This window comes from Heptranchias perlo, chromosome 8 (assembly GCF_035084215.1).
Source record: "Heptranchias perlo isolate sHepPer1 chromosome 8, sHepPer1.hap1, whole genome shotgun sequence".
Classification (NCBI taxonomy): domain Eukaryota; kingdom Metazoa; phylum Chordata; class Chondrichthyes; order Hexanchiformes; family Hexanchidae; genus Heptranchias; species Heptranchias perlo.
The window spans coordinates 11277971-11292219 of record NC_090332.1 but is presented as its reverse complement, the minus strand read 5'-3'; the positions used below and the strand labels follow the sequence as shown (position 1 = coordinate 11292219).

The window sequence follows — 14249 nt, the reverse complement described above, 5'->3', positions numbered from 1 at the left end:
CCAGTAATATTTTTGATTTCCTGCAATATTACTGTTTTACTATGAAGCATTGTAGTATGAAGGAAACCTATTCATGTTTTGTCTGTATCTGTACTCCTGCAAATGTGCCACTTTCACAAGAGGTAGAAAGAGCTTGCAGACTCTCATTGATAGTCCCCATAGATCCTCAGAAAGCATTTGACAATCAATTGAAACTTCTATTGGGATATCTTTGTGATGCTATTCACTAAATGGATGTTTTCCCTTATCCATACACCCACTTCTCTCTCATGACTAACAGGATCACAATGGCCTACTATCCCTGTTGCCAATTTGGTTTTAGAGTAAATAGATTGATTTGTATTGCTCCAGTGGTCCAGAAATGGGTTGATCCTCTTAATGCTCAGCACAAAGTTAGAGCCATTATTCAATATTTTTAGAGGTTTTGCTGCAAAGCTGTTCCCTGATTACCTACCATAACTTTGGCAGAAGAGCTGCAGAAACCCAGGAAAACGGTGGGGACACCGTTTACACAGTTTTTCCCAGAGTTTCCATGGCTCTTTCGCTGATGTCATGGCAGACGATCGGGAGAGCCCCTGCGGAAATTCACCTCCACTATCTTCAAGCTTGAGAAGACCAAGTAAGTAACTTTGTCAATAAAGATAGACCGTAAAGTGCCCCACTCACCTCTATTCTTAAGAGTTGCAAGGTTCGTCAGTTACAAACATTTCAGCTGCTTGTTTTGCTAATCAAATCTGTACTGGACATAAAATGGTGGAGGTGGCTGAAAAAAGCTTGGCCTTGCTCATCACTGCTGGCAACTTCAATATTCTCTAAAACTTAAATATGCCCAGTAATGAAAAATCATAGGCCGACTTGGCAGGCTGCAAAGAAAATTCATAGCTTGCTCCTGGACTTGCACTGCAGCATAAGTCTGGAATGAGAAAAGGTCACTGGACCCATCAAGACCATTATATCCAGAATCTATATCTGATTATTCTTTCATGAACTTCCCCTCCCCACCACCTGTTGATCCCTACTTTGAGCAACACTAAGTTCCTTCCTCTACCCTGGGAAAAAAACAAGCACTGATATTAGTAAGTCTATCATCCTCAATTCTCTCCCCTTTCAAAACAGATACTGGTCCATCTCCTCTTTAATGGTCTCAATTGACTTCAAATCAATTAATTCCTGTGGAGAAGTTTTTTTCCCCTAAGCTCTAATTTTGCTCGCCTTGTGATGTTTGTACTTGTATGTTCTTTAGTTCTATAATCACTGCCCAAGTTAAATAGCTAGCTCACTTCAAGCTTATCTATACCACTTATTAGTTTAAAATCCTGTATCATGTCTCTTATCAGTCTTTTTTCCTAGTGAAAATAAATATAGTCACTCAAGGTTTTCTTTTTAACTTAGTTCCCTAAGGCCTAGAATCACCCTGGTCAGTCTTCGCTGACTTTTTAAATGCGTCTATTATCCTTTTTGCGGTAGGGATCCCAAAACGTTGTGGATACTCCAGAATTGGCCTTGCTTTTGATCAGCACAGTATAAGTATAAGTTGTTCTGACCATGTGATTAATGACCTCCAGAGGCATCACAGTACATGATTTGCTTTATTAATAACTGCTTCATGCTGATCAGATGCTTTCAGGGTATACCAAATGAGGACTCCCAATTCTTTTTCCTTTTCAGCTTCTGCCAGTAGAGCTCCAAAGCAGGAGCCTTTCATATTATACACATGCCATCCATTACTTCACATTTATCCACATAAAAATCCATATGCCTTATATGCCAAACCATGTGTACAATAGATAACCAATCTCTTTTCCAGCTCATTACCTATCTATATAGCTACACATCAGCAAATTTAATATGACTATTACAGAAACCCTGTTCCATATCATTGACAAAAAATGTCAACAGCAGGGATGCAGGGACAGATCCCTGTAGAATGACACTGGTTACTTTTTCCCCGGCAGAGCATTTTCCATTTAACACTATCCTCTCCTGTCGCTAAGGTGATTCGCAATTCATCTACACAATTTGTCCTCTATTCCATGACCACCTCTATTAATCTTGGGTGAGAACTTTGTCAAATGCCTTTTGAAAATCTGCGTGAGCTACATATACTGGATTACTCTCTTCCACCAGCTTCATTACCTCCTCAAAGATTTCCTGTAGGTTTGTATGGCATGACCTATTACTTGTGAAACCATGCTGACTGGTCTCCATGTTGCCTGTGTTATTTAGACCTTAATTTATAGCATCTATAAAATCCCCTGGAGTGTTCTTTCCACTACAGATGTTAGACTAACTGGCCTTTAATTACCAGTTTTGTATTTTACTATTTTCTGAATATTGAAACTACATTTGCTATCCTCCAGTTCTCAATATTTACGGAGCTCTTTTTTAAAAAGAAAGATGAACTAAAGCATTATTAATTTCCTCCTTTAATTTCTTGCGAATGTATCGCATCTGGCCTTCTGCATATTTAATCCTTTCAGTTTCTTCATAACACATTCGTTACTAACTTCTTTGTGTCATAGATCTCTATTTACATGGGTGGAATTTGTCTGTAGTTCTCCAATGGAAATTTGTGTGAAGGATCCATTTGATATATCTGCTTTTATCTGATCATTTTTATTAGTTTTACCTTTAATGGATCCACCTTTAATGGCCTACTCCTGCTTCTATCTCTTATGGTCTTACAACAACCTTTCAACCAATATTAATGTAGTTGTAAACATTTTTGGATCCTCCTTGTTGCTGTCTGTGACTTGTCTTTATTCTCTCCTTATTTTCCTAATGCTCTCTGTAACTATCCTTGCTTGTCTTATATATGAATTCCAATTCACCCTATGTTTTGCTTAATTGTATATCTTTTAAAGTGTTTCTGTTTAGTAGAGGCAAAAGCCATGTAGACTAATGGCCTTGATGGGGATGATCTCCTAATTGGCAGAGCCCATCTGCTCCAAAGGATGCTGTAATAGCCTTGCCACTGCAGTAAACCCTATCTCACTAAGAGCATCATCACCACAAGGACTGCAGTGATTTAAGGAGAAGGTTCATCATCATGTAGGGCAACTGGAGATGGGCAATAAATGTGACCTTGTCAGTGTCATCCACATCCTGAGAGGAACAAGGTAGCAGCAATGAAGAGAGAAAGAACTGGCATTTTAAATACTCAACTGGGAAAGGGATTTCAAATGGAAGCAATCTGGGAAGGTCAGATGTGTCAACTAGGCAAGTGGGTTAATCCCCAACTTGTTGAAAATTGTCACTAGCACAATGCTGCACCAATATACCATGTCATAGCTGTGGGGAGAGACAGGTTCAGTAGACCATTAAGTTCCTCAACTTCATTGCTCTGGAGAGGTGCTGAATGGAGACCCCTTCTAGCAGTCAGCTCCGAGTTGCATTGGCCAAGGACTGGGATTGGGTCAGATGCCTATGCTTTCAGCCCCATGGCCTGACATTTATGCACCATAGAATTAATGATTATTGAAATGAACCAAAAGATTATTATTAAAAAGAGTAGTCGTCCACCATGTAGGTTACTCAATAGTTCTTCATTACAACATTTCTGTGCTTAATCATTTAAGCTTCATATTTATGCAGTAATAATTTTGTTTGTGATGATAATTTAAATTGTGTTTTTTTACCTAATTTTATTCCTATTCAGTGAATGAAATCATTGAGACATTTTCTTATATGTGGTATTTTAGAAAAGACCTGTCAGAATCTCAAAAGGAATGTCAGGAGTTAATGGGACGATTAAAACATCAAGAGTCTTTGCTTGTTATGAATTGTTCGGATCGTGTTGCCGGCCTGTGCTTGAAATGTGCCCAGCACGAGGCAGTTCTGGCCCGGACTCATAGTGATGTACACGTGAAGGCTGTTGACAGATTAAGAAAGTAAGTACATTTTAAAGTTTGTGTGATACCGGCAATATTTTGCCATTAACATTTAAGGACAAGTCTCTGTTGCTTTATACCTTAGTATGTAACAACGATGCAGAATCAAGAACAAGGGAACATAATCTAAAAATTAGAGCTAGGCCATTCAGGAAATCAGAAAGCACGTTTTGACATGAAGGGTAGAAATTTGGAACTCTCTGCCCCAAAATCCTGTGGATGCTGGGACAATTGGACTCTAAAGGCTGAGATAGATAGATTTTTGTTAGGTAAAGGTATCAAGGGATATGGAGCAAAGGTGGGAAAATGGAGTTGAGGTGCAGATCAGCCATGATCTAAGTAAATGGTGGAGCAGGCCCGAGAGGCTAAATGGCCTACTCCTGTTCTGAATGTTGCTTAATTCCTAGAATAACGATTTCTCTAGGTTTTGATTTGATGAAATACTGTATATACAAATGAAAAATCATCCAGAGCTCTGCAGCCTGTATTCTTTTTGTGCACCGAACCCTCTACACTCATCACCACTGTCCTCTTGACTTCAACTGGTTGTTTGTTCCCAGACTTCAAAATCCTCTTCCTTGTCTTCAAATCCCTCCAAAACCTTGCTCCACTCTACCTCAGCAATCTTCTCCAGCCCAAGTCCTAGCTTGCATCTTCTACTTTTCTGGCATGGGTCCACCATGTGTTCGCTCCCTGCACCAATGTTCCAGCATCCGTGGTGGAGCCTTCAGCCAGCACGCCTCTGCACTCTGGAATTCCATTGCTGTACCTCTCGGCCTTGCCCCTCTTACCTCAAAAGCCTCCGCAGAAGTTAGCTCTTTGACCAGCCTTTAGTCATCTCCCCTAGCATCATTTCTACTCAGTGCTCAGTATCGACTACTGCCCCTGTGAAGTACCTTGGGATGCTTCAATATATGAAAGGTGCATAGGTGCAAGTTGTTGCATGGATTATCACCTTTGACTTTCAGAGAAATGGCTCTTGAAGGATTCTGCAGGGAAGGCTCACAAAAATTGGATTTCAGAGCCTTCCCCATGTATCTGACAATTATCAAAATTTGGGGGAGAAAAGTTCAAAATAAATTTTATATTTTTAATCCACCAACAGTTATCCTGTAAATTTGGACAATTGTGGTCATTACAGGGTTCCCACAGTTAGTTTTCACAGTTACAACATTTATAACTAAATCGGGAGTCTCACAAGAAGTATCTAAAAGACTCTCTGCTGGGAGGGAAGTATGTAATCCAGTAGTAAAATCTCATTTTTTATTTTGTACACACCTGAGCACTGGAGTTGGGGCATGCTGGCTTCAATCACTGTATTTTGCTCTTAAAATAAATGGCTGTGTGAAACAGGTGCTGGGTTAATAAAATAATACACCTAGTTTAACATTCATGTTTTATTTAATGAACTGCGTATATGTGGAGAAAGGGTCAAAAATATAATTTCTGTGAGGCTCCCCTTTGAAGAATAGGCTTTACAGATTTCCGGTACAATGGTAGCTGGCATGCTGTGGTGGAGTGTAAGCATAAAGACAGCACGTGCATGTTCTTGTTGCTCCTGTAGGACAGTAACTATCAGCCTTAGATAAATTCTGTTATTTGTCTTACAGGATTCGACTCAAGTTCTCTAAATTTAAAACAAAGTGACAATAAGTAATGAATGATAGCAAGATATAGTAACCAATTCAAAGGCCTGAAATGTTCTATTACTTCAGAAACTGAAGTAATTTAACCAGGTTATTTTAAATAAATGTAAAATTCTCCAGGATGAAATTTGCAAAAGATATTGGGCACTTTTTAAGTAATGTTGTGGAACTTGGGAAGTCTAATAGTTCTGAGTATCTTGGTTCTTGGTCACAGTATTTTCATACAAGCAAAACAACTCTCGTGCTTAATTTTTTTTTGAAAGTACCTTCCTTGGATCTTTAGTTATACATAGTTTTTGCATCTTCAATTTCTTCAATTTTGTTTACAAATGGATTAGATGGAAATGTAAGTTGAAGACTGAATTCCTGACAACTACTCTAATAAATGAGAAAGTGTTTACACTTGTCAACTTTTCCTAATTTTAAAGATCATTCACAATTGCAGTCAAAAATGAATATTCACACAACCCCTAAGAAGGCAGTGTGTGTTTTATTTTAGATAAATGGTTTGTTAAATTGCACATGGGAAAATGATGCTTACATATCTGCAGTTACTGCACTTCAAAGCATTCTGAGACATTTCTGAGAAACATGGTAAATCTAAGCCTTACTCCTGTCCTTCCTAGGCAGTCTTAAAATTAATAGCAGAAATTTCTTCTAACGCAAGATAAACGTTCGTCAGTCAGTTTTTATGACTGCAATGCTAACTGTTGCCACAGATTGAGTATATAAAGAAGTCTAAATTCCATGGAGAGGCAATTTAGTTTTAGTAGTTACGGTAATTATACAACCATAGCCAGAGTTAACGTGAACTACTATGTTAGCTAAATTGCAATTTTTGAATAAAAGCATTTGACCTGTGTCATTGCATAAAGTTTTTGGTCTGGCAAATGCATCATTTTAAAAAAAATATTATTTTCTATTATATTATTACTTTGTCTTTGACTGGGGAAGATAGAAATTTGTTCTCAGCCTAACACCTACTGGTTACGTCCATAGCATGAAATTACCCTACATTGCAAATCAGAACTAAATTGATAATGATTGCTCAAAAGATTACACAGTTGACTGATGTGGAAAATGAAAAAGAATCACACAGGGGCAGTAGGGGTGGTCCTTTGAAACTGTAATTAATATACATTGTTGAACCAGAATAGGCATGACGTTACTGTCAGGCATCTTGCAAATGTTACATCTGATCAAGTAGTGCTTGATGCCAATACTGGGTGCCTAAAGTAGAAAAATATGTTCCCCAACATAGGCACTAATTTAAGAGAAGCAGGGATAATAATACTTGGGGGCATAGCTGGCTCATTGATGAAACTTGAAGGCCAGTAGCCTGCTTGTCTGCATTTCCATTTTGATTAAGTTAGCAGATATCCCATATTCAAGGAGCTGACATCAGTTATCATGGCTCACCAGAGTGCAGGAAATTTAAGTCTGCTGGTAAGTCACCCCTGGTCACCCAGTGTTTTGTACAATTTGGTATTCCTCACAGAAATTTACCCAAAAAATAAAAACATTAAAAGTAGAGTTAGGCTATTGACAATGGCCTGGCTGCTGAATGGGATAGGCTGACCTCTTGGCAACACCTTATCAACACTGTAATTCTGTGAACCTCCCATGCAGAAATTCTGTAACTACAAGCATCTTTCTGAATCTAAGTTGTTTATGTAGATCAGTAACAAAAGTGGTTCCAAAACCAATCCCTGGGGCACTTCATTCTCCACTGCCCTACACAGTCTCCTAACGAGTACCCGCTGCTTCCTCTGTTTCAGTTGATTCCTTATGCACTTCCAAGTTTTACCTAGAATACCCATTGCCATAAGCTTACTTAGTAGCTTTTCATATGGAAATTTATTGAAGGGTTTTTGGAAGTCTAGTCTTTGTGAGGTGTGCGAAGGGAAGATGCAGTGGATTCCCTGTGAGAAGTCTCTTAAATGGGCATGGAACCATCTGACTTTCTGTACTCAATTGGCTACTTTTCAAATGGAAGGAGTAATAATTACTGCTGCTTTGCATTTTTTAAAATTAATTTGTCTCTGAATCATGAAAGACTGCTCTTTGTATCCACTTATGAGTGTTTTTTATATTTAAAAAAAAAGATGTATTGGCGCAACTTAAAATAAATTGGTAATCCGGATATGCATTCTTTTTACTTTGTGTAGAGAAAGAGATGACCTGATGAGCATGCTGGCATCATTAAGAAGCAATGTAACTGAAATGCAGGTCAGGGAAAACGCCGTCTGTCAGCAAGTGAAACAAGCTACGGAGGTAGCAGAAGAAGCCAACTTGCAGAAAATACAGGTAAAAAAAAACAAAGCAGGCCTGGCCCAATAGCTACAATACCCATTGTTGTACCTCATCCGAGTGCTTCATGCGGCACTGTAGAGGGAGCATTCCCAGCACTAACACCCCTTGATCAGCGTAAAAATATCCACTGACAGAAAGAAATAGTAAATGTTCAGAATGATTTTGTGTCCACACAATAACTTGCATTTATATCGCGCCAATAACATAGTAAAACGTCCCAAGGCACATCACAGGAGTGTTATCAAACAAAATTTGACACAGAGCCATTAATAAGGCGATATCAGGATAGGTGACCAAAAGCTTGGTCAAAGAGGTAGGTTTTAAGGAGCGTCTTAAAGGAGGAGAGAGAGGTGAAGAGATTTAGGGAGGGAATTCCAGAGCTCAGGGCTGAGGCAGCTGAAGGCACGGCTGCCAATGGTGGAGCGATTAAAATTGGGGATACGCATGAGGCCAGAATTGGAGGATTGCAGAGACCTTGGAGGGTTGTAGGACTGGAGGAGGTTACAGAGATAGGGAAAGGTGAGGCCGTGGAGGGATTTGAAAACAAGGATGAGAATTTTAAAATCGAGGTGTTGCTGGACCTGGAGCCAATGTAGGTCAGCACAGGGGTGATGGGTGAATTAAGATACGGGCAGCAGTTTTTTGGATGAGCTCAAGTTTATGGAGGGTGGAAGATTGAAGGCAGGCTGCAAAATAATCTACTTGAAAATCCATAATCTGATTTTTTAAAAGCATTTAAGTTACTACATAAGAGACTTTGCTTTGTACTTTATGCTCCTATTTTAAAAAAAACTCAAAATACTGTTTTTTTTATGGCTTGATCTATCCGCACTTTCAAAGAATTATCTATTTTCACTCCTAGTGTTCTCTGTTCCTTCACACGTTTCAGCATCCTTTCATTGAGTATGCATTCCTTTGCCTTGTTTTTCCTACCAAAATGTATTACCTCACTCTTCTCCAATTTAATTGCATATGCCACCTGTCTGCCCATTCCATTAACCTATGTCCTCCTAAAGTCTTTTACAGGTGTCCTTGCTATTTGCAAAAGCCTCCTTTTGTGTCATCAACAAATATTGATATTGTACTCCCTGAGAACAAAAGTGAACCTAACACTGACCACTAGGGTACACCACTTCTAACCTTCCCTAATCTAAGCAACACCCATTTACCCTAACTCTTTGTTTCCTGTCCATCAGCCAACTTTGTATTCATGTGTGACATTTCCTCTTACACCACATACTTGAACTTTTTAAACAAACCTCCTGTGAGACACCTTATCAAATATCTTAAGAAAATCCATTGCTTTCTTTTATCTGTGCAATCAGTCACGTAATTCAAAACATTCTGTTAAATTTGTCAAACACAACTTTTATTTTAACAAATGGCTGCCCTTGATAAATCCATGCATCTCTAAATGCTCATGAATTTGATCTTGAATTATGCATTCTTAGAGTTTACTCTCTTATTTACTATATACAGTGCAACCTGTAAATTAGGGACACCTAAGGAATTTGCATCAGGTGTCCTTTTTTTTAGCAGGTATCCTTATTTTCAAAATGGTCATTATATGTAAAGTAAACCAGATGAGCCAAATATCCCAGGATTGGCTGTATCTCCTGCAGCATTCCTTTTTTTCACCCTCACCTGGGATCGTGCCCAATTCTGGAGCCCTGCCAGCTGAATCAGTTCATTTTCTGTTTGTTGGTTTCCCAGTTCATTGCCATCCCGGGGTTCTTTTCCATTGAAGGAGGGATGTCATGACCCTGGGATCTGCTATGTTGGCAGCCTGCACAAGACAAGGTGGCTGTTGTAGGGCTGGAGTGCCTGGGAGATTCCAGCCGAATTGGGGGGATTAATGTCCTGCAGTCCCCTGTCTGAGACATTTTTGGTAATACTTTTTTGGTGGACTTTTTGGTAAGACTTTTAAAATTTTGATATATGAAGATTGTTTGGTAAGCTTTTTTTCTTTCCAAACAAAAATTGCAAGGAGGTTTTGGTTAATGATGTTGTAAGAGCAGGCTTATAAAGTTGTTTGCTATAGAATGAAGACACGATGGATTGGCCTCACTCCTCAGTTATTGCCACTTTGAAGTCTGCTGAAAAGGGCGAATGTCTCCAGTATTGTGACAGTGATGTGTAAATATCTTACAGTTCCATTGAAGAGGGAGGGACTTGAAAGGAAGCATTGTGGACTCTTGTTCTAGAAATAGGACCTAGAAATAGAGATTGCTGAACTTCATAAGGAGGTGAAAGTCTTAAAATATTTAGTTTATTTCACTGCTTTTCTTGGCAGGTCTGTAGGTTCTTCACTGCCCTTAACTCCCCTCCCCCACAGTTACATCCAGTTCACTGAACATTTCTGTTATTGCTACCAGCTGTTTTGAGTCAAATTTACTGCTCTCGGGTTTTTGTAAACAGTTCTCAGATTCACAGCAGTTCATCTGATATCCCTACCTCTACTAAAGCAAATAACATTCACAAGTAAGAAGACCAAATAATAAGGACAAAATAAGGCAAATGGAATATTTGACTTTGTATCTAAAAGCATAGAATACAAAAGCAAGGAAGTAATGTTGAACTTGTACAAGACCTTAGTTAGGCCACAATTGGGGTATTCTGTACAGTTTTGGGTATCCTTTATAGGAACAGTATAAAAGCAATCGAAAATATGCAACATAGATTCAATAGAATGTTACGAAGAAAGACTTGAAACGTTAGGATTTTTTAATTAGAGCTGAGAAAGTTAAGGGGCTTTCAAGATTGTGAAGGTTTCTGATGAGGTAAATAGTGATAATGTGTTTTTACAGACAGACAGCAACAAATGAGCACTAGTTTAAGATAACCACAAAAAGAATTCAAACAGAAATTGGAAAAAGTTTCTTTCCTCAGAGGGTGGTGGAAATGTGAAATTCTCTGTCATAAACCATGAATTATTTTTTAAAAAGTATTAGATAATTGTTCAAAAAGACGACTATTGAAGGGCTTGGGATTGAACAAACTAGTGGGAGTAGACCAGGTGGCTCGTGGAGAAAAATGACATAGACTTGAAGGGCCAAATGACTTGCTTTTATGCCGCATCATTCCATGAAGTCCTAGAGTATGGGCTAAATCTACAACCTTCTGACTGAGAAAGGAGCGTGCTATCAACTGAGTCAAACTGAAATATGGACGCAACACTGCTTCAATAGCTCAACGTTTTAATTCTGTAATAATATTTGGTCTGTGTTAAGCTATGATTTCACAGTACCAGGTGGTGTGTATTTAAGAGAATAGCTGCTAGTAGTCATGAACTACTTTTAGAATACAGCAATTATTGGGTTCCTAAACTTTTTTTCTGACCGCAGTCTCTGACGATGTCTCACCTGGCACAAACTAGCCGCTGCTATAGTATTTCAAAATGAATCATAAAGTACACTGATCTGTATGTGAAATAAAATATGACAGGTGAAAAAGAAACCCTTTTTAAAACAAATTCTCCAATGTGCCTTTATTAACAAATAATGAGAACATATAGGGCAGGTAAAATGCTTCTTACCCTAGGCAGAATGGTCTATTATGTGATATGCTGCCATTGTTTTCATTGAGAGCAGAAAGTATGCCACACCACCGCGGCTTCACTCTGCAAACACATTATGATTTTTTTTACATGGAATATGTTAATATTATATAAAAATAAACACAGCAATGTGATTTTTAAAAAAAAAACTTATCTGTGTAGTGTCTTGGGAACTCAGACAGTTTACAGATTGGACCTCACATGAAACTACAATCTGGCCTCATTCCCAAACCAAAGTACAGTGCCATAATCTATTAGCCTGTCATGTCCTGTTTAGTTTCAAACTGCAGTTTGCTTTTCCTTTTCTCTAGGCTATGGTCCATTGTGAGCAGCTCAAGAATGAGATGTTGCGTCAGAAAGAGCGGCTGGAAAGGGAGCTAGCTTGTCAGCAAGAAAAAATTGTAAATGCCAAGAAAGCTGTGCATGAAGAAATGAGGCGAGAAAGAGAAGAGTTGGCATCAAAGGTAAGAAAGAGTGTTGCTGTTTTATATTTAAAAATTACAATTTCCTTGATACACAATGGAATTACTGCTTTCAGAAAACTGCATTAATATCCTTAACCACTTTATATAAAAAAACTGGATGTCCATCCAAACATAAATAACATTTATTTCAATGATATATCTGATATCAGAAATTGAAATTATGGGATATAAAAAGAATCCCACCTATCATTTGTCACTTGAAACATTACTACATGTTGTTTCTGTTATGGCCAGTAGGTGGGGGTGGTGGATGACAAGATGGAATTCAGTTCCATGTACCAATTTTATTCTATGTACCAACATTCCACTGTTGCACCAAGTAAAGTTGTATCGTATCAAGGGGTGGGCATACCTAATTTTGTTGCACTAAAATCCTGCAGCTCTGAAGAAAAGTGATATATATGATATATAACTCTCCTAACTAAGCTACAGACTTTTAAATTAAAATTAAATTTGGTGGGACATTATTTTTACTGCTCCAGTTGTGAATTTCTCAAGCTTCTGGGTTGCCTGACTTTGATTTTGATAGGCCTGAGCAGTTTAGGCCTGTTCTCAGCAGGTATCCTTTACTTCATACAGCCGCATTTTGAACATCCATAATGTTCCATTAATGCAATAGATTCTATACTATCTCTCTCCACTTTAATGTTATATTACTCTGTCGTATTTCCCCACTGATAATATAATGTTCTGTACTATCTCCACTCCCCTCCCCCTCCTAACTCTCATACAGCCCACTCTTGAGAGTGGGCAGATATGACAGGTGTTTCTTTCTGTCCCTATATACCTATCTACTAAATCTATGCAGGCTGCCTCCATTGAGCATTATTGGTACTAGAAAAATAAAATCATAAGAACCGTTTGGGTTTATAGCCACAGAAGCTACCTGAAGAAAGATGCTAAATATAGAGTGCAAAGCACTTATTGTAGCAGAACACCTCATTTTAGAGGAAAGAATGATCATGAGAGTAAGCGATTGTATTTACTGTCACTGATCACACCCTTGGGCATAAGCTGGTTTGTCTATTGAGGTGAAGTAAGACAATACGAGGAAAAGAATTCCAGTGTACTGGAATAAAATTGGGGGTTATTTACCAAAAAGAAAAGAATTCATGTAAAATAATTACTTCAGATAGAGCCTGCTAATGGCATCCTGTACTCTAACCACTGAAATAAAGAGAACTGATGAATTTGATAGTTTGTAATTCACATTCTACACTATTCACTGTAAATTTATGTCAAGGCAATTTTTTTTTAAATGAATAAATTTCTTTAGCATCATCTTAAAGGTAAACTAGTGACCAAGCAATACAAACTGCAGGGCTCAATACCTCTTTATCTTTTGGCTCAGAGAAAACGTAGTACCTCAAAAATACTGTTTTACAGTACTCCTTCCCCTCCCTCGTGCACACAAGTGCGCACGCAGCATTGGTGGCTTGATTACTAAATGTATTGAAGGTTAATTTGTGTAGGTTTTCGTAATCATTTAAAGTTCAAACTAGTTTTATTTTAATATATTGCTGAAAACAGTATTAAAAGAAACCAAGAAAAATAGTGCCATAAAGTACTGCTATCGTATGTTGTATCAGTGGAATGAAAGTAGTGGAAAAAAGTGGTGGAAAAAATGAGAGCTACAGTGATGCATGAAATGTGCATTTACTTTGCACATTACAAATGTTATGTTAAATTATTTGTGCAGCTTTCAAAGAGCTTATTCCAAAGCCATTTTATTGACAAACCTACAATTTTTATTGCACTGATCCACTCTGTTAGCATCCTGTTCATCCTCTGAAATTAATTATAAATGTCCTCTGTAGCCCTCTACTGGAGAAGTAAGAGATTTATTGGTCTAAATAATCTTAGAGCTGCTTTTCATTACTCAGTTTACAAGGTGTATTGAGTTAAACACCTCCTCAAATTAAACAACATTTAATATTTATTACTCTCAAAAATAAGACTGTTTATTGGTCTTTATCTTGCATCAATGTCATGGCTTTGAGGTTACACTGTGTGGATAATAAAAGAAATAGGTTAATATCTCCATTAAAATATTAAACAAAAGAAGCGCATGTGAACACATTAAACCTTCACTAGTATTCAAGGCCCATGACTAATGATATATTTCACCAAATTGAGCAACACCTGTATAATTCATAGATTTTTTTTTGTCAATTACCAGAGTCATCTGCATTGCACTTTGAATTAAACATTTTATCTAAACCCTAATTCTTGCCTTTGTCAATCTAAACTTGACTTCTCCAATGCACTCCTTGCTGGCCTCCTGAACGCTACCCTCCACAAACTCCAAATTGTCCAAATCTCGAACCGTCTGCACCCTGTGTCATATTAAACTTGTTGT

The 14249-nt window shown here is 38.0% G+C and overlaps 1 protein-coding gene across 8 annotated transcripts in view; it reads left to right on the top strand.

Moving 5' to 3' along the window:
• The window catches only part of sdccag8 (SHH signaling and ciliogenesis regulator sdccag8), a 263176-nt gene that overhangs the window by 31049 nt on the left and 217878 nt on the right, over positions 1–14249 (top strand). For all 8 annotated transcript variants that reach the window (XR_010963604.1, XM_067988650.1, XM_067988651.1 and 5 more), the window contains 3 exons: positions 3702–3890; positions 7705–7843; positions 11717–11869. Coding sequence is in view for 7 of the 8 variants with exons in the window: in XM_067988650.1 (XP_067844751.1) it covers positions 3702–3890; positions 7705–7843; positions 11717–11869 (481 nt within the window). In the remaining variant the exon portion in view is untranslated. The remainder of the gene's footprint in view (positions 1–3701; positions 3891–7704; positions 7844–11716; positions 11870–14249) is intronic.